The following is a 22,326-nucleotide window of genomic DNA, read 5'->3' as shown; positions in this document are numbered from 1 at the left end:
ATCCAAATGTTGTGGGGGAATACCATAATAAACTTATTTCTAATGTCCAGCTTAATGAGTGCAAAAGAGCTTTGTTTGATATGGGTCCGCATAAGGCACCTGGCGAAGATGGTTACCCTGCTATCTTCTTCCAACATTGTTGGGATAAGGTTGCTGATTCTTTGTTTAACTTTGTCAATCAGGTTTGGGTAAATCCTTCTCTCATTTCTTTTATTAATAATACCCTTATTGTGATGATTCCTAAAATTGAGAAACCAGAATTTGTTTCTCAGTTTAGGCCTATTTCATTATGTAATGTTATATATAAAATTATTTCTAAAGTGATTGTTAACATGATTAAACCTTTGCTTGATCGTATTATTTCTCCATACCAGTCTAGTTTTATTCTAGGTCGTAACATACACCACAACATTATTGTGGCTCAAGAAATGGTGCACGCCATGTCTAAAATGAAAGGTAAAAAAGGCTTCATGTCTATCAAAATCGATCTTGAAAAAGCTTATGATCGTCTTAACTGAAATTTTGTGGAGAAATGCTTAGAGAAGTGTAAGTTTCTCCCACAAGTCATTCAAATCATTCATCATTGCATTTCATCTCCATCGTATAAAATCAAGTGGAATGGTGAAAAAACTAATACATTTTATCCCACTAGAGGAATTAGGCAAGGAGACCCCCTTTCCCCTTATCTTTTTGTCATTTTTATGGATAGATTGTCTCACATGATAGCTTATCAGATAGAAGCGAAATATTGGATTCCTATGCGCGCAGGCAGGTATGGTCCATAATTATCTCATTTACTTTTTGCTGATGATCTTCTTCTTTTTGCAGAGGCCTCAATTGAACAGGCTCATTGTGTTTTGCACTGCCTTGATAAAACTTGTGTATATTTCTCCAAGAATGTTGATACCCAACTTCGCGGGGATATTTTACATCACACAGGGTTTAATCAGGTCAATAGCTTTGGCATGTATCTTGGTGCTAATCTTGCTCCTAGAAGGAGTTTGAGAAGCAAGTTTAATCATATTGTTAACAAAATTCAGAGTAAGTTGACTGGTTCGAAGCAACAATGTTTAAGTTTGGCAGGTAGGATCACTCTCGCTAAGTCTGTTATAAGCACAATTCCCTACTACCATATGCAATATGCTAAAATTCCCAAGACAATATGTGATGAGATTGATAAAATTTAGCGGGGTTTCATTTGGGGAGACTCTGATCAAGGTAGGAAAGCCCATCTTATTAGTTGGGATGTTTGTTTCCTACCTAAAGTTGATGGCGGTCTTGGATTTCGACAAACTCATAAGATGAATGAAGCTTTTCTCACGAAGATCCTTTGGAATTTGATTAAAAATCTGGAAGACCTTTGGTGTAGAGTTCTTCGCAACAAATATGGACGTACTAATGACCTCATTGCTAGCATTAGCGCGCAACCTTACGATTCTCCTCTTTGGAAAGCCTTGGTAAATATTTGGAATGATTTTAAAGGTCATGTGGTGTGGAATATTGGGGATGGTCGTAATACTAACTTTTGGCTAGATAACTGGGTTTCTAACAATGGATCACTTATGTCTATAGGTAACCAGGCCTACATGGATACAACTCTATCAGTTAGGGATGTTCTTAGTCCTTTTGAAGATTGGAACATTAATTTCCTCATAAATAACTTGACAGCTGACACTGTTAATCAAATTCTTGCGCTTCTGATCCCTAATGATGATGATGGTCCATACACTATTGGGTGGGCTGGAACCAATACCCACCATTTCACAGTTCAAAATGCTTATTCTTTGCAATATCAGGATTGCCCGACTTTGGAGGGTGACTGAAAAAGTATTTGGAAGTGGCATGGCCCACATCGCATCCAAACCTTTATTTGGTTGGCTACGCACGAGCGCATTCTTACAAATTTTCGAAGGAGTAAACGAGTTGGTGGAATCTATCCTACTTGCTGTTCTTCATGTGCTTTGTGATTGCATTTATGCTGCCCATGTATGGCTTTACATCGTTCCATATGATTTTATAACTAATTTCTTTTCTTTCGATTGCAGGGATTGGTTCTTCAATAACCTCAACAAGAAAGACATTGGGACAAACACTTTAAGTTGGAAGACAACTTTCATGACGACATGTTGGTACTTATGGAAGTGGAGGAATAAAACTATTTTTGAAGCTGATTTTATTAGGCCGAACAACCCAATTTCTTTAATTTGGAGATTTGTCCAAAATATTGAAGATTGTAACCTGGAGCATGTTCATATTGGTCGAAAGTTGAAGGAAATCATCTATATAGGTTGGAAGCGGCCTCGAGAAGGTTGGATCAAGCTTAATAGTGATGGTGCTTGCAAGGATATGGGGGTTATTGCTGGATGTGGCGGCCTTTTTCGTGATTCAGACGGTAGATAGATCAAAGGCTTACACTAAGAAGATTGGAGCTTGTGATGCCTTACATGCTGAGATGTGGGGGCTATATTTGGGTTTGGACATGGCTTGGAGGGAACATTACTCTAATCTTATAGTGGAAAGTGATTCAAAGATTTTGATCGACATGATTTCTGATAATTTCAAGTTCAATGGGAATATTCATGTTTTAGTTTACCGGATCCGGAAGCTGCTGAAGATGAGTTGGAATGTTCAACTCAACCATACTTGGCGTGAAGAAAATAGGAGTGCTGATTGGCTCGCTAATATAAGCATTTCTACAGATCTTTTTAATTTTCTAGTGTTGGAGTATCCTCCTTGTGAAATTAAAAAAGTATCATTTTTTATGATTTATCTGGGGCTTGCATACCTAGGAATGTTCGATTAGCTTCTTAATTTTGTTTTCTTTTGGACTTTGCCCTCTCTTGTACAAAAAAAAAAAAAAAAGTGGTTTATGAAAAAACAACCTATGAATTTACAAAAAAAATTTTTACTTTCGCGCCAGTTTCTAACCCATCAAAGGTGGGTGACTAATTTGTCTCGTGCGTAGAGGCATGCACACTGGCCAATCGTTAATTATTTGCATAAACTCTTTTTGAAAAGCTCAATCCAAACATTCCTCTCTTCTCAAAGATATTAATATTACACTTTCTCCTTTCTTAAGTTAAAATTAGGGGTGTTTGCGTGTGGTTTGATTCAATTTTGAGACTAAAACCACAACATAAAAAACATGTGGTTTGGTTTGGTTTGGTTCGGTTGACTTTTAAAATAAAACCCGAATCAAACCATTGCGGTTTGAGTTAGATCGGTTGGTGCGGTTTTTTTCCACAAAATACAATTTTTTGTTTTCAACATTAAAATCAAGTTATTAGAAAATTAATGTTACAACATATATCCAACAATGTTTTAAATTTCAACTGACATTACAATTTTATTTTCACCAAACAATATAGACGAAATTAAAAATGTGGACAAAAAGTAATCTTATTATGTAAGAAATGTAAAAGACTATATTTTCATCATTATATAAAATTTCAAGTAGCACATAATTACATTTTTGAAATAAAAAGCAAAGAAGAAACTTTTATTTTTTTTAAGAAAGCAAAGAAGAAACTTTACAAAAGTAAAAAAAAATCATTTTATAAAAGCTTCAATTGAGTTTCTATGAGTATTGGTCTTGGTGAGTTAGGTTCAATTAGCGTTGTTATTATGTTGTGGTTTGATTTGGTTAGTAAAATAAAAACCGCCAACCGAACCAAACCATGCGGTTGAATAAAAATAATTCGAATGCATTCAAACCAAATGCAGTTTTTTGCGGTTTCGATTTGGATTGGTTCCGTTTGCGATTTTTCTATTGGATAGGTTCGGTTTTGAACATCCCTAGTTAAAATATACACATTGGTCTATTTTACTTAAACAAAATTATATTAAAACTAGGGTTAATAATGCTTTACCCCCCTTAAATAAAATAAAAAAATTACAGGAGGGAAAACAGGAAATGACCTATATTACAGGGGTAAAACACCTTTCACCCTTACAGGAGGGAAAACAGGAAATGACCTATATTACAGGAAATGACCTAATTTAACTATAATAAATTCTAAATTATTTTTAACTTACCATATTACCCCTCATTGATCTTGAAATTTCAATACCCTAAATTATGAACATTGTGCTTCTCATCTCAGGGTACCACCACAATCCAATGGATCATGAACTCTCTCACGAGTTAAGACCTTGGCGAGAAACTCTTTCTCCTATTTGAAACCACAAAAGGCACCCTCTCTCTCCAATACACAACAAGTTAATACAGCATTGCATAATAGGCAAGTCACACATTTATGTTAAGTTATTTTTTGGTAAGTTGTAAATAAAATTTACACAAGTCTTAGGTGGGGTTTAGCATGGGAATGGGAAGTTGTTTCCCACCATAGGAAAATTATTTTTTAACCATCGAATCATATAATGAGCATATCTTTATGATAGACTGCCCACACTAGATTGTTTCCGCAATCATATTCATCTTGTTCACATACCCCAAAAGGGAAAAAAAAAAAAAAAAACAATTTCGGGACTGTGTTTCATCATTTTCCAGTAACCAAGCTTCATCATCCTAAAAGGAAAACACGTAATTATATTCTAGTAATCAAGCTTTGGCATTTCCATGGGGATTCTGCCTTCTTGTTTTCTTATTTTAATTCATAATTCTGTTGGATGAATACAAAGAAAAAAAATCTTGACAATAATAACTTTCTCTTTAAATCTTAGAAATAATTGACACCCATTTTACAATTTGCTTTCTGAAAATTTAAATAGTTTCCTCCAATTGCAATTTTCTATATAGCAGAATGATGGTGTAAGTGGAAATATGGGTGACTTCATGTTGATGTAATATGTTAATTTAAGAAAGGTTGTGGTAATTGTTGTTGCCGTGATTTTCCAGATCTAAAAATTTTCTACTTGTGGTTTTTAGAAGGAACAATTGGTGAAGATGAAGATTCCTTTGAAGAACACATGAAGTGGGATTGATGTTGGTAGTGGGGACATGAAAGAGAGGGAATAAAAGATAGTGTAAAATTAATCTAGTGTTGAAGGAGTATGATAAAAAAGTGTTCTTTATTTAACCAAATGGATAAAATTTACTTTTCCATGGTGGGAAACAACTATCCATTTCCATGCTAAATGCCACCCAAGTCTTAATAGAAGGTTATCCAATTTCGTGCTAAAGAACGCGACCGGTGGCTATCCTGCATTAGTAGTCTCGTCTTAATAAATTTAAAAGGCTATCTATTCGATTGACACACATGATGGCAACATGAAAAAACTAAAATATCTAGAAAAAATAAATAAAATGGAAGGCAAGAAAGGATGGGATCAATAAGAAAGGAAAAAGGAAAAAAAAAAAAAAAAAAGATTCAACCAATGCCAAGTTTTGGTGACAATTTTTTGAAAATACAGGTAGTCTTTAAAGATCTCGTAACTTGCATACTTTATTTCCTCTATGTTTAAAATAAACAGTGTAGTCGAAATGTGTAACCAATTTTATTTATCACTGAGCCTAAAATCAATAGTGCAAGGAAAAACATATAAATAATGTTCCATCTCAATGAATTCATACAAAACTTATGTGTAACTGCATCCTTCTATAGTAAAGCATTGAAAATCATAATTACCTTCAACTTTGTTCAAGAACAATTCAATATAAAAATAAATAGGCATAATTGCACTTTCCCCCCCTATAGTTTGTCAATTGTGCGATTTTGCATCTCATTGTTTAAAACGAGCGATTTTGCCCCCTATAGTTTTTCCCCTTTCTGATTTTATGGTTCTCATGACATTTAGTGCTGATGTGTGTGTTATTTATCAATTAATGTGTGCCACGTGTGTAATTCCATTTTTTAAAAAATAAAAAAAATGATATTTTTCAGATTAATTGATAAAAATACCATCATTTTCACGTGCCTCCTTCTCTCAAAATCTGAAAAATACCATTTTTTTTTATTTTTAAAAAAATGGAATTACACACGTGACACACATTAATTGATAAATAACAGACACATCAGCACTAAATGTCATGAGAACCATAAAATCAGGGTAAAATCGCTCGTTTTAAACAATGAGGTGCAAAATCGCACAATTGGCAGACTATAGGAGGGAAAAGTACAATTAAACCAAAAAAATATTATCATCAACCCAAGCCAGCACATATTATCCAAGACACACAAACTAAAGCATAGTTGCCCCAGCAAATTGAGTTAAAGGGACATCGATGCAGAATTTAGAAAACAAGGAAAATAATGAGATTGCAGACATTATTAAATATTGAGAAAATACATCCAATGCATTGTGACAATAAGAACAAAACGACGTGGTTAAATTTGCATAAACTACTCTAATTTTAACATAGTATGTTTATATATGACATAGTATGTTTTTTGAACGGCAAATTAATAAAAAAATTGTTGCTGGAAGTTTTCCCTTTCCCTCTCCCTCTCATTCCTTCTACGAATGGGACTCCCTCTTGCAGCCTTCACAAATCGATGTTACTGTTTGCACGCCCCATCTGCTATGCTTCATTTTGTACTTCATTGGCTTGAGGACTGTTGCCAGACATTGTTGGATTTTGCAAGCTCTATAGTCTTCTGCCAGATTGGCCACCTCTTCATCAGAGAGTCTTTTAACACTCATGTTTTCTATGTATAATTTTAAAGAAGTTCTTGCATTATCCCATTTTGAGCTCCCTCCTTTTATTAGATTTACTGCATGGATCCCTCCTCTTTCTTCCATACTACACTGCTGGCCCAACAGCTCTTCAGAAATTATATTTTTTCCTTTTTCTTCCCCTATTGTTGTGCCTTGATACTCCTCTTCTTCCTCAGGAGTCGTATCATTCTCTGTCATCACAGCCTCGCATGACAAATCGAGAAGATCCCTAATTTTGAGATAGTGTGCTGCCTGAAAACCAGAGAAAGCCAAATGATAAGACAGTATGAAAAACCTGAAAAGAGCAAAGAAATGGAACAGTCTGCAAATTACACAAACAATATTTAATACAGCCAACTAGAGATAGCATAGTCTCTAAAAGCTGGCAAACACACTCAAACTATATCAGATAAATTTCCTAAACACACAAATTCACGAAACCAATTCTCCGTCAACCTCAAAAAACACTTGCTACTTTGAATGTAACCAGTCTTAATTGCTGCAAGCTCTAGAGCCACAACAACACCAAGCTAGACACATGTAAAAAGCTACATAACTCAACATTTTCAACCTCCAATCCCATGTAGCAAATTCATGTACTGTTTGTGTTTGAATAAGATTTCTCAACATATGCTAGTGGTTGGACTCTACTAAGTGGATTTTTTGGACGGGAACAAGTTTACTGTTATGAATATGATGCTAGTATTTAGGGTTTGAACCCTGCACCTCCTTTGCTTAAAGTTTCTTTATGATCCCTTGGTTCACCAATCTATCTACCTACTTGAGACGTTCGATTATGCAAATTATACTCGGGGTATATCCAAGTTAATCCGGCTATAACAATATCTGGTTAACTTATTTAGCTTATGACCAAACTATGAATTTTCAATGGTCATTTTTATTAGTTTTTTGTTGAGAATATTGAAATGACAGAGACTTGGTAAAAATGTTTCTATTCAATTGATTTTCTCTGTATATTTACAGTGATTATATAGCTGGCTCTATTTTAGGAAATCATTTAAATCAGAATAACTCTGATTCTTTGACTTAAGTCATTGACACAATCAGCCACAATGAATGGTAAATCTGACACAATAAAATACACAGGTCGTTAGACAACCAAAGGGTTAAAAAAGACCAAAAGACACTAATGTTTGTAATATCATGAGTGAGTACCTTCGCCAAAATATGTTAATATTGATTACTTCAACCTAACCAACGAAGTTAGGAAATTGATTATATCTCAACATAAATTTCACATAGCAAACAGAATCTCAAATTTTAACTCCAAATTAATTAAACTAACATCATGATGTTACATGTAAGAATATAAATATGACATGAGAAAAAAAGAAAAAAAAAAAACTAACCAAGACTAGCGCAAACAGTGTGTGGCGATCAACTTCGATGAACTCAAGGTCCCAACTACGGAGACTTTTTTCATTATCTCCGGCATATGCATGTTTCTTCACGTACTCATTGATTTTCAACAGAGTTTCGCTAGATATCTCTTCAGCAAAACTGATCTCACAACTATCACCCTGCGCGCTGCCGAAGAGGCATCCACCAAAGCATCCTCTGCTAGATATATTTTCCACTATCAATTTTTTGACAGTCGAAGATGCATACACCAAAGCATCTTCAAGCTCAAACACAACGCCGTCGCAACACTTCACCTTCATCTTTCTTTTGTCCCAATTAGGGTTCAATCCTTACTAACTAAAATAAACAAGTGAAAGGTTTCTTGCGATGCGTTTTTATATGAGAAAACCCTTTTTCCTAATTATGTGGATATACACTTTTTTTTTAAAGAGTGTATATCGATTTGTCAAAAAAAAAAAAAAAAACAGAGTGTATATCGTTTTTCTTTTTATAAAGGGAAATATAAGCCGTAGGATATATTTTAGATTGTAAAACATTTCAACTTTTATTTGTTTTAAAAATATAACAACACCGTCCGCATGCATCGTGTCACTCCGTACTGTAGATTTTCCGTACTATATAGCGTTCCTCTTTTATAAAACCTATTTCTATATTCCGTAAAAAAAAAAAAAAAAAAAAACTATTTCTGAAACATATATTTAAATAAAATAAAAATCAATATTGATAGTGTTATATCTATACTATATATAAAGAAAACTACATCTTTCAGCACTTTTGAGTTGGATTTTTCTTTCTAAAAATACCCTCAATTTTTAATAGATAAGAATAAATTTAAATATTAAAACAAATGTAACAAACATGATATGAATATATATTTTTTGTTATTTTTTCTTTATCATTTAAAAAGTGTAACAAACTAGATGAGTATATTTATACTTACTTTTTTATCATTCCAATTATACCCTAAAACAACTTTTCCTATAATAAAATTATTGTTGGTGTCATTAAAAAAATAGATTATATTTTTTTGTTAAATTGTATTATTGTCGGTGTCGTTGAAATAGATAATCATGGTTAGTTCCTTAAAAATAGAAGATAATCATGGTTAGTTTGATTTTTTATAACTTGAAAGCAACAAACATTTATATTTTTTATAGTTTTAATCAAAATCAAAATTTCATAAAAAAAAAACACAGTTCATAATTTTCAAACGTTAGCGCAATAAAAAATAGCGGAAAAAAGGGCACGTGAGTGCCCGTCTTTTCACTAGTATATATAGTTATACACACACTATTATACTACTATCATTTAGAAGTATCATCTGCTCTTTTTATTGTGTTAATGCGTATAACTTAAGAACAATAGTTTTTATAAAATTTTGACTAAAATTATTTTGATTTTGTTTAAAAGTATAGGTATAGATAATAGATATTTTACACTTTAATATTGTAAAAAAAAAAAAAAAAAAAAAAAATTGGATAAAGGTAAATGAAATATAAAGTCAGGAGAGGCCTGAGCCAAGTACAAAATCAATCCATATGAGTACGAAAGAAAGGTAAACCTAAATTGTCCCTCAACAAAAAAGAAGAGATAAAAGGGGGATGGGAAGGCCACCACTGAGTAGAGAAAATAGCAAGACTTGACCATTCTTAGCAAGGGCATCAGCAGCCATATTTCCTTACCTGAAAATGTGAGTGCAAGTGCATCCAATCAACTTGCAAAAATGCAAGCAGTTATGCCATCTGTTGCGCAACTTCCAAAGGATACCACAGTCTTTATGGAAAAGAGATGCATTTGATTCAGTCTCCATCCAAAGACGAGTCAAATGCATCTCTTTGGCCTTTTCAATGGCTAACAAGAAGGCGCAAAATTCAGCTTAAAGGGAAGAGGCATGACCAATATTACTAGCCACTGCACCCAAAAAAAGTTGGAGCCAGAGTCCATAATCACAAAACTAATAGCACCACAGGGGTTGTGCTCAAAAGAGGATCCATCACAGTTTATCTTCACAACCCCAACCGAAGGAGGGATCCAAGTGACATCCTAGTGATCAGAAAATCAGGGAGGCACCAAGCTCCATCCAAAATACAATCAGGGAGGTAACAAAAATAGATATTTCAATGATATCAACATTATAACAAATATAATATAAATCCTTATCTTTAGAAATGACCCTAATAAAATAAAATAAAAATTAGTCAAATTTGTTTGAGGGTATAATTGGATGTGAAAATGTCAGTCCAAAATCATGTATTTTTTCTTTATATATAGTATAGATAATATAGAGAAAACAACCTCTTTTAGCTCTTTTGGGTTGACTTTTTCTTTCCATAAATGCCCTCAAATTTCAATACACGTGTAACAAATAGATAAGAATAAATTTAAATATTAAAAAAAATGTAACAAACATGATATGAATATATTAATATGTTTTGTTTTTTTCATTTATCATTTAAAAAGTGTAAGAAACTAAATGAGTATATTTATACTTACTTTTTCATTATCTCAATTATACCCTCAATCAACTTTACTATAATAAAAAGATTGTTGTTGATGTCATTAAAAAAAAAAGAATTTAGATTATATTCTTTTGTTATATTGTTGGTGTCGTTGAAATAGATAGATAATCATGGTTAGTTTTTTTTTTTTGTTACAGTGGTTAGTTTTCTTTGTTATAACTTGAAAACAAACAAACATTTATATTTTTAGTTTTAATCAAAATCAAAATTTCATAAAAAAAAATATCGTTCATAATTTTCAAACGTTAGTGCAATAAAAAAAGCGGTAAGACGGGCACATGGGTGCCCTTCTTTTCGCTAGTTATAATAAAGAAAACAACATCTTTCATCTCTTTTGGTCTGACTTTTTCTCTTTCCAAAAATGCCCTCAATTTTCAATACAAACGTAGGCCTTTTTCAAGGGGATTTTCCTTGGGGACTAGACGTAGGCCTTGGTGTTTTAGGCCGAACTAGGATAAACTTCTTGTGTCCTTTTCTCTCATCCCTTTATCTCTTTTATTTTACTTGTTATTTATTTTAGCACAATTTCTCTAGTTTTTCATCTTTATTAAAAACTTTTATAAGCACTTTATTTCTCTTGGTTAAAATATTTTTTTTGCTGCTTATTTTATAAATAATTTAAAGATCACAATTCACCCCTCCTCTTGTGTGTTTGAAGTTTGTTCAACAAACAAACAAACATAAATGTTCAATTTTTTCCTTTATCATTTAAAAATTATAAGAAACTAGATGATTTTATCTATACTTACTTTTTTATTATCTCAATTATACCCTTAAACAAAAACTTTTTTTATAATAAAGATTGTTGTTGGTGTCATTAAAAAAATAAGAATTCATAGTATATTTTTTTGTTATATTGTTGGTTACGTTTCATTGAAATATATAATCATGATTAGTTTGATTTGTTATAATTTGAAAGAAAAAAACATTTATATTTTTTACTTTTAATCAAAATTTAAATTTCATTAAAAAAAATGTTCATAATTTTCAAACGTTACAAAGAGCATAGACTAGTATAAAGAAAATACATGAGCTTGTAAAAAAAATTCATCAGTTTAGGATGACTTTTCATTACCTATTTTACCCTTTATTTAAACTATTTTATTTACTATTTATCCTTTAATAATATTATTTTAAATTTTAATTATAAAACTCATTCCCATTAAAATAGGAAATATGCCACTACAATAGGAACAATATTATATAGGACAAAACTTAGGTACAGTACCACATGTTTTGTTGGTACTATTCCCCAAAAAAATTATGACACATGTACAATTTATGCCACGTCACTTCCCTCATCATTCAATTTTAGAGCTATCAAAATAGATGCAGCGCCGATAAGGAAGACCGTCCATGGAAACCACACGAACAGAGCCGATAGTGTTGGTGCGTTTCCATATTGATCACCATTTAAATCAAATACAATATGTTGGTGCAAATTTTTTGTTGTGATGCTGCATATGTGACTCAATTAACGAGATAGTGGATATAGAAAAACAGGCCTTGTCGGTGCATTTGGATTTCAAGGCAAGGTATGAAGGTTTCATGGTAATGGTAACATCTAGATCTAGGAATGATAGGTTATAATTAAAAGTTAATAGAATGATGGTGTGAAGCAATTGTTTTTGTACAATTTGATGATGAATGTGTTGTTATGGAAGATGGTGATGATTCACGACTGTTCTCCCAGATTTGTTTTCCCGTGAATTGAACGGCGGGGGATTGAGGTGGCATAAATTGTACATGTGTCATAATTTTATTGAGGAACAGTACCAACAACACTTGTGGTACTGTACCTAAGTTTTGTCCTATTATATATACTACTCCTTCCGTCCCAAATTGTATGACGTTTTAGACATTTCACACATATCAAAAAATGTAATTAATATTGTGTGGAAAAGAGATATTATGAGTTGTTTTACAAAATTATCCTTAATAAATGAAATGAGAAATATAAATGAAAGAATTGAAAAAAGAAAGAGTAATAAATAGTTAAGGATATAATAGAAAAAGTAACATTAATGTTTCATTGATATTCTAAAGTGACATACAATTTGGGACAAATATTTTTTTTCTAAAGTGACATACAATTTGGGACGGAGGGAGTATATATGAAGGGGATAGAGATTTTGCGCTAAATTTTTATAATTTCAATTATATATTTAAACAAATTTTCCTATATTAATGTTATATTGTTGTTAAATTACTATTGTCATTGAAAAAGAGAAATTACTATATATGAAGGGGATAGTGATTTTGCGCTAAATTTTTATAATTTCAATTATATATTTAAACAAATTTTACTATATTAATGTTATATTATTGGTAGTATTAAAAAAGATAAGAATTTATATTATTTTTGTTAAATTACTATTGTCGTCATTGAAAAAGAGAAATTACAATTAAATTTTGGCGATGGATAGAAGTGGCGGGCTATTATCCATTTGGGTTTGTTAGAGGTGGTGATGGAGTAGAGGCTAGATAAAAATAGTTGTGTAGTGAGATTTTGCTAGCAAAACAAATGTGGATGGCAGATTTTTGGTGTGTTATGGGTGATTTCAATACCATTCGAGTTAGGTATGAGTAAAAGAGGAGAAATTTTAAAGTAGATATAACAGTCATAAGAAAGGGGGTTTGAATTGTGACCTTTTTTAAAATTTAAACCTTTACTTAAAAAATGCTTCTAATAATTTTGTGTGTGATGTGAATACTGCAAGTAAAAAGTAAATGGATAGAAGAATGAACACACAAAAATTATATTGGTTTATCCAATGTAGGCTACTTCAGTCCCCACCTTATGTGAGATTTTTCACTATGATACTTAAGACAACCTTCTCAACTCATGCACTTTACAATTATGTTCATTTGGAACAATTACAATTGACACTTTTCTACTCAATTAACACTTTAATACCCTTAAAGTTAGATGAGATTTTCTCTTACAATAATTTGAAAGTTTGAAAGAAATTGAACAAGAAGAAGAAGAGGATGGAGATTATCTTTTAGAAGATAAGAGAATATTGTTTACCACCCACTCTTTAAGATTTTATGAATCTTTGGAGTTGATTTGTGTAATCAGATTAGCTTTGAAGCTTTAAACACTTTTAATAAGTTGTTTAAGTATGTTTGTTAGTTATATCCTTCAACGTTGAGTCTTTTATCCCTTTTATAGAGTTTATTGACCTCATGTAGTTGTTATAACGTGTCCAATAGCCTTGTACCACGTGTTCTGGTACTTAGTAACTTTTGCTTTAAAATATGGAACAACATTCCAAACTTTAGAATGTTTCTGGGTTCATCAAATGAACTTCAGAATGTTCATCAATATGAACTTCAGAATGTTCCTGGGTTCATATGTATGAAGATCATGTGAATTTATAAGTTCATCATATGAACTTTGTTTTTCGTATGAACTTTAGTAAGTTCATGAACCCATGTCTTTGCAGATCTATCTTAGAACTTGTGCAGGAAAGAGAAAAGTGAAATTGTCATTTGATGCCTATGCTTTAGGGGATTTGCTGGTCTTTGTACAATACCTACTCCCGTACGTGTCCAATTCTAATTGAATAAGTTTTGAGCTTGATTTTTGCTTTTGCTTTTGCTTATGTACCTACTGTACTATTCTGTCGGATAAAGCATGTAGTTGGAACAAACCTTTTGAACTCATAATGTTCATTTGTTTCACTTAGGATAATTTGTAAGACTTCCATTTGATGTAACCAATTTTAATAGTAAAACATCAACGAAGTGCAATTTTCATAACATCTAGGATGATATTCTTAGAACAGTATTCATAATATGTTGTACTTCATTTTTTCATAATAAGTAAAGAACAATGAATATGTCTTTTGACTTTTATCCAAATAAATGCATTTAATCCTTGATTGATCTAAAGTTATAATATTTTTTTGAACTTTTATTTATGTCATGTGAGCCTTGAATGTTATCGATATTCTTCATATATTTTTGGGCTTGTTCTTGATAAATCATAAGAACAACCTTCTAAACTATCTTGAACCTTATGAACTCTGACCAACCTTCTGAACTCTGCCTGGGTTCATAAGCTTTGATATTTTTTGATTACTTGCTTCTTGGTTTGATTTATATATTGTTCTTGTCTTAGTTAATCACTCAAGAGCACGTATTAAAACCAAGAAACTAATCAAAGTCCATTAATTCTTTAATCATCAAAGTTTGTTATCTTTAAAATTATTTAAGGATTTTGCCTCAATAATAATCTGCTTGTTGATTTAGATTCCCGTGTTTTAAAAGGTTTGTCAAAGATTTGGGGTTGGTTAGCCTTCCACTGTCTGGTAATCCACTTGGATTCAACCGAATTGAAAATGTATGAGCTGACGTTGTGCTCATTTATGATTCTCATGATTGGGGGCCAAATCGTTTTAGGTTTAATAATCATTGAATCCTTAAGAAAGGCTCTGGTTGGTAACATAAATAAGCTACCTTGTAGCTTGTTAGACTAGCTTTTGTTTTGATAGAATGAGACATGTTTGGTAAAAAGTTTTTCTCACTAACTTATAGCGTTTTTTGAGAAACTATTTCAAGTAGCTTTTGAGCTTATAACTTATAGCTTTTTATGTTTTCTTCCAATTTTGACCCTATTAATTTAATTTAATTATTTTTTAGTAAAAAAAAAATGCCCACGTTCATGTTCAATAACTGCCGCATTTTTTCTCTAAAAAAATTACCACGCTATATATTTTCTTTTTTCTTTTTTATATATTCTTGCTCACATTTTCTTTTCTACCTTGCTCTTAATTTATATATTAACCATTAGCCTTATTTTTGGGATTCATAAAACCAGATATCATTAAGAAAAAAAAAAAATCACCCACAGTTCTGATCTCAATTTTTTTTTTTGTGACCATTTTTAGAGGAATAAAAGGCGAAGAAATTTTTATGAAAACTAAAACTAAAAGTTGAAATTTATAGGGATTAAAACATAATTACCCAAAACTCAAATATTTAAAAAGAAAAATATTATAACTAAAATGTTTATATATGTATAATTCACAAAAAAAAAAAATAGAGCAAATGTTCTTTAATGTCATTTTATATTTATAAGCTAATTCAACAGTTAATTTTATCAAATATTTTAATTTTAATAAACTAGTTTTCAGCTATAAGCTAATCTTATAGCTTCTTTTTACCAAACAAAGCCAAAGACTTCTCTTTAGTTGTCGAAACGAGTTGAAAGAGTATATTGCCATTAGGTTGGATAGTGCATATATTACATGAGAAATTTCAAGAAGGTCAATGGGGAAATTGTCTCACATCTTCAATATATGCCATGATACCTTGTTTAATTTTTTTTAAACGGCAAAATTTATTAATAATACCCTAATTCAAATACAAGTCGTTATCGAATTGGGCTGCTAATACAAGAAACAAGTTTTTTATTTGTGATGTCCGGAGTTTAAATCAAACCTTATATATATTATGCATTGTTCTTATTAATTGAATCAAGCTCACGTACACATACAAAAAACAAGTATTGTTGTAGCAGTAAACTCTCAAAAGTAATAAAGAAACACAGCAAGCTCCAAAATAAAACTCGAACACAAGACTATCCACGATGACAATATCAACCACCACACCGCTGCAACATAAACCCCAAAGAACCTCCCACATGAACCCCAAAACATCGCATTTACAACACAATTTCAATTCAAACTGCGGATTCAAAATCACCTATTAAAACAATCAATAAGATCCCATCCCCACATAAAACCTTTTTCTTCTTCCTCGTCACCAACCTTTTTTATTGGTGAGGTTAGTGTGGAAGTTTGTTTTTTTTTTTTTTTATCAAGTTGTCTAGTAGTTAGAATTTAACTGAATAAATAAGGCGTTCGAGATTCGAATTTTATCTTCTACACTGAATCATGCTCACGGAGACGTGTGGAAGTTGGGGTTGACAAATGGTATTGGCCTATATATCAAACCAAAATGTTATCGGTTAAATTATTGTATGTGGTGGCCCTTGAAACAAATTCCTTTCGAACTATTTATTTATACAAAAACAAAATCTCTGTCAAAAAATACATCTTTGATGCACTTATTTAAAAAATCAGTTTAAAGTATTTGTGTTGTACTCGAATTTTGTCTGCCCAATTTTTTATTTTGTAATTAAAAAAGAGTAAATAGACAATTTCCCCCCCTGAAATTGTAAGTTTTGTCAATTATCTCATTGAAATTAACAAAACTTCAATTACCCCCATGAAATTGCATAATGTTAATCAATTTACCTCATCCGTCAAATTTTTTTGTTAGTGACATTTGACTGTTTCGGTTATGTGCAAAATGCCCCTAAAAGAATGTCTTCGTATAATTTTTTTTTGACTTAGTTTTCATTTGGACCAACTTCAGTCCAATAAAGCAAAAAAAAAAATTTGAATAAATAAAAACTTTTTTTTTTTTTGTGGTGGTCGAGGTTTGAACCTCAACCTTGTATATACTATGCATTGTGTATAGCAATTAAACAAAGTTCACGAGAACAAATAAAAACAAAAGTTTCGAAAATGAGATCTCAAACCCAATCAAAGAATCACAAAAACCCAAGAAAAAAATACTACATAAAATAAAAATAGAATAAAAAAGGAAAATAAATGGAAAGAAATAATTTGATGAAAAAGAGAATCAAGTCAAAACTAATTAATACCTCCGTCCCTAATTATAAGGCCATAATTATAGTGGATATTTGTATTAAATATCTTTGTAATTACTATTGTTTTTACAATTTTATCCTTTAAGAAAGAGGGTTGGCTTATGTTTTCAACATTCAATTTATTGCTGATTGAAGAAAAAAATGTATAATAAATAGGGGCATGTATGTAAAGAAATAATTAATGTAGTTGGAAATAGAAAATGGGTCTTATAAAAAAGGACAAAAAAATTCTCAAAATGGTCTTATAATTAGGGACGGAGGTAGTATCCTTAAAAAAAAAAAAAAAAAGTCAAAACTAATTAATTAAGACAATTAAAGATAGAATCAAGTAAAAAAGGAAATAAATAATTTAATGCAAACGTTTTGTCAATCAGTGTTAGTTGTTAATTAATTTTGTGCCAAATTCATGTCAGCACCTTGGATCTATAAATACCCTTGTTTTGACTTTAGATATTGAAAGAAAAATACGTTTAAGAAAATTGATTGAGACAAGTAGAAGAAGATGCCTACACTGGTTGTACCTCCATTTCCCCCTTCTCCTAGAGATGATGCGATGCAACTTTACCGTGCTTTCAAAGGTACCCTCTTTCTTGCATGCTTTTAATCATGCCTTATGACTTTTTTAGGGTAGTAGTAGCATGTTTGTATAAATTGATCCTTATTATATTATGTATACTCCTAGATTTTTATTTTACCGAATATCGTTCTACAAAATCGGCTTATAAAGTAAAAGTTGTTAGTATCATTGGATGAGATAAGCCCTAAACATGAGTTTATAAGTAAAGTTCGTCTTACACATCAAATTAGTATTAGACCTTATCCCAGATCTGTTGGGTCAATGAGGTTACCCTTCTCACCTCTAGGACTGGATATATGAAGTGTGATCAATGTAGCACGGACACTTCTCCCCGATACTGAACATATAACTATTAACAGTGTCGACGTGTCAGTGTTGTGTCGTGTTTGTATTTATGCTTCATAGAACGTGACCCTGGTGTTTTGATAGATTCTAATATCATCTTTGAATTTGAGTTTTGCGAGACTTATAAAACTGATATATAAGGTTAGAGTTGATTTGGGTATAACCATTATTCAATGTATACCCAAATCATTATAAAATTGAATTGCATCGTAGATTGAATCAATTTTTTGGTAGACTGAAAATTGCATTAATTTGGTAGATATATTAAATGTCTACTATAGTTCTACATTTTGAGAGTATTGTGAGGAACGAAACGCGAAGAACGAGCTATCGAAGCCTAGAAGAAAGTATTGTAAAATGTGATACGTGAGCTCTTTTCAATGCTTTAACAAACTAACAAACATTTTTCAACGACACTACTAACTCTACCACTTTTATTCTCCTAATAAGTATATTTCATCTAATTTCATTTTTGAAAAAAGTGTACTTCGATATGTAGTTCTATTCCAGGACATTATTTGAATTATTTATTCTTTGTATTAAGAGATTACTTGTAAGGAAAGTCTATTGCTATATTCCATGAAACCTTTATTATATTCTAATTCTATGGTTTCACAGGATTTGGCTGTGACACAAATGCTGTGATCAACATTCTTGCTCATCGAGATGCGACACAGCGTGCCTACATCCAACAAGAATATCGGACTACATACTCGGAGGAGCTTTCAAAAAGCTTGGTTTCGAAGCTGAGCGGAAAGTTGGAGGTACCAAATTACTACTGAGTATACACTCAATGATCATGTTATTCAAATTACATGACTTTTTATTTTCTTCTTAATACATTTTTCATTGTTTGTTTATTTTTCTGAAAGTCAATTCTGTAGTCATATAAGTAGATAACTTTGTAAAGTGTGTGTTAAAGAAGAGATCAATCAAAACTATAGATCAATCTTTTACATTACAAAATGTAATAACTTTTTGTAAAATGCAAATTCAATCAATCCAACCGGTGCACGGAAAGATCATACAGAGCAGATCAAGTTTTCAATAACTTAGTACTTCTCTCTTTGGATTTTTGAATTTTTTTTTGTTTTTTTTGTTTCTCATACACTTTTCTGTTTTTCAGACTGCTGTTCTACTTTGGATGCCTGACCATGCAGGACGTGATGTGGAAATCATCAGGAAGTCACTAGTTGTGGATAGAAACCTTGAAGCTGCTACCGAAGTAATCTGTTCGCGCACTCCATCCCAACTACAATATCTAAAACAGTTATACCATTCAAAGTTTGGTGTTTATCTCGAGCATGAAGTGAAATCAAACACTTCCGGGGATCTTCAAAAGGTAAGGTTTCTATAGTGTAGATGCAGTTTATATTGAGCCGTAGTTATCACATCACAAATTAGTCACATTATGGATCCTCCTATCATGTTGCTTTTGATTATAGCGTATGCCATCTGACACTACTAGAAAAAGTTGAAATAACAACAGATATTTAGAGATGTAAAAATGTGAATTCAGTTTCTAATCCGCCTCAAGTAGTAGAGGGGGACCAATTTTATTTTTTCCATCTCTAATTTCTTGTTTTTTCAACTTTTGCTGATAATAAGGTACGCACTTTCAAGTGTTTGTGTCTTTCTAGATTCGAAATGTTAAAGGCCAAATTGACCATAGTTCATAAGTTTTCCTCATAGGATGCAAAAACTGTCACATTTGATTGCTTTCATGATAATGTCTTAGTTCTTTGTTCTCAATTTTATAAAACAAAGGACCTGCGACTACTAAAAACTAATCTGTTTATGCAAAAAACTGTTTAGATTTTGCTTGCATATGTAAGCACCCCTCGCCATGAAGGTCCCGAGGTTAATAGAGAAATTGCTGAGAAGGATGCAAAAGTTCTCTACAAAGCGGGTGAAAAGAAACTCGGAACTGATGAAAAGACTTTTGTCCAAATATTCAGTGAAAGGAGTGCCGCACATTTGGCTGCAATCAGTTCTTATTATCATGACATGTATGGTCACTCATTGAAGAAGGTATTTTGATCACATTAATCTTATTTATTCAACTTCATTTATCTATTGAAGTATTGATTTTCAAGCTGAAATCATATCAGGCAGTAAGGAATGAAGCTTCAGGGAATTTCGGTAACGCACTTTTGACAATAATTCAGTGTGCTACTAATCCAGGAAAGTATTTTGCAAAGGTATTCATCTTCACTTCAACTTTTGGAAAATGCTTCTTTTAGTCTTTTAGCAATAGGCACAGTTTGTGTTCAATAACAGTGTGCTTGTGTTCCGAGGCAGGAAACAGTTATTGAAGGGTTAATATTTCCAAAACCAGTTTGTGCTTTTTGTCTTGCTCCAATTGAAAAGCTCCCAGTTTGAATTGTTTCTACTTTTCTGTTTGCATTTTTGCATATATGATAGGATTAATCAAGTTTTTGGTCCCTATAAATATCTGCAGTTTTGTTTTTAGCCCTTATAAAAATAAATCACACTTTTAGTCCCTATAAAATTTTCTGTTATAGCTTTTAGTTTTGTTTATGCGTTTTGACTTATTAGATTCCCCCAAATCTGGATTTTTAGGGTTTCTGTTTTAAATTTTAATTTTATGTTATAATTCTTATAATTCAACTTTATCTCTTATTTTAATTACTGAAATTTAAATGTTTAATAATCAAACAATTCCAACGTTTTTAAACAGAAATTCTGAATTTTTTCCCTAAAAAAAATAAATAAAGAAATTCTGATTTTTTTAAAAATAAATAAAATTCAAAAATATAATAATAATGACGTGTCAGTGCCATGTCAGCACTGTTAAAAATCACTTAACAGCAGGGACTAAAATCTATAACAGAAAATTTTATAGGGACTAAAAAATGTGATTTATTTTTATAGGGACTAAAAATAAAACTGCAAATATTTATAAGACCAAAAACTTAATTAACCCTATATGATATAATAATTGAGTGCCTTATATCATGATGTAGACTAGTACATTAGCATGGCCTTTTTAGAAACAAATGATATTATATAGTAAATAAAGTGAGCACCTTTTCAATAGAATTTCCTTTCTATCCTTCTCTAATAAAAATGAATTAGAGAAACAATTTTGTGAATTAACCTAATTCATTAAAATTTTGTGAGGGCATTTTGTAAGAGTAGGGTAAATCAAATGTATTATAGCTAACTCTGGTGTCCGACACGTGCGATGTTTGACACTGATGATGTGGATTCATTCAATCACTTTTATTTTTTGAAGTTATTAACGATGTTTACGTATGACTATTAAAGTTTTGTCTGGTATCTGTATGAGTGATTCATAGATTAAGAATACCAGTGAACCTTTTAAATGTCTTAATTTTCCTATGCACAAAATTTGTATATTCACACCTTTGTAACCATGCAGGTGTTGTATAAGGCAATGAAAGGTTTAGGGACTAATGATGATACACTGATAAGGGTAATTATAACAAGGACTGAGATTGATATGGAATATATCAAAGCTGAATATGCAAAGAAATACAAAAAGACATTGAATGATGCAGTTCACTCTGAAACATCTGGCAACTACAGGACTTTTCTTCTTGCACTTTTGGGTCCCAATCATTAGTCAAAGATGTTCAATCATGTTTCATTTCGGGATATTTTATATCTTTTGTGCTTTGCAGTTTGTAATGCATTTGTAAGCATTATCATGAACTTGCATTCGAGTTTCAGTTATGGAACTTGTGTATTGTTGTCAGCATAATGCATGTTTAGTATGATTCACACGTAAGAGGAGCAAGGGGCAGAGGAATCGAGCTATCGAGCACGGTTCATATATACACATGTGATACCTTAACTAAATTTCTGATGCCTATGAGTCATATTTTTTTCTATGCTGTTTTGGAATCTTTTAGGTATGGATTTTTAATTCATATGTAAATGTTAAAAGACCATATATTTGAAGTTTGAGTGATCATAGAAAAATAAAATCATATATTTGAGGCTTGAAATTCCATTATAACTTTGCATTTTTTTTTATGAGACAGTTGCAATTAAAATCTTGACATATATAATTGGCATATATTCAAAACGTTTTTCTTTTTTTAAGAAGATATTCAAAACGTTATACTCCAAAGATGATAGAAATTTATGATTTGACTTTTTTTAAGGAAACTTTGTGATTTGACTTACTTGGTTGATAAATTTTATGTGAT

At 31.5% G+C, this 22,326-nt stretch overlaps 1 protein-coding gene across 1 annotated transcript; it reads left to right on the top strand.

Moving 5' to 3' along the window:
• The first annotated feature begins 17,649 nt into the window (after positions 1-17,649).
• On the top strand, positions 17,650-22,003 carry LOC25485609 (annexin D5). The gene is made up of 6 exons (XM_013614860.3): positions 17,650-17,783; positions 18,746-18,891; positions 19,254-19,469; positions 19,943-20,158; positions 20,239-20,328; positions 21,534-22,003. Exons 1-6 carry the CDS (start codon positions 17,708-17,710, stop codon positions 21,735-21,737), a joined length of 948 nt encoding a protein of 315 aa, XP_013470314.1. The 5' UTR covers positions 17,650-17,707; the 3' UTR covers positions 21,738-22,003.
• The last annotated feature ends 323 nt before the right edge of the window (positions 22,004-22,326 follow it).

Source organism: Medicago truncatula, chromosome 1, assembly GCF_003473485.1.
Source record: "Medicago truncatula cultivar Jemalong A17 chromosome 1, MtrunA17r5.0-ANR, whole genome shotgun sequence".
Lineage (NCBI taxonomy): Eukaryota > Viridiplantae > Streptophyta > Magnoliopsida > Fabales > Fabaceae > Medicago > Medicago truncatula.
Note: the sequence above shows the minus strand (reverse complement) of the source record. Positions and strands in the feature narration are given on the sequence as shown.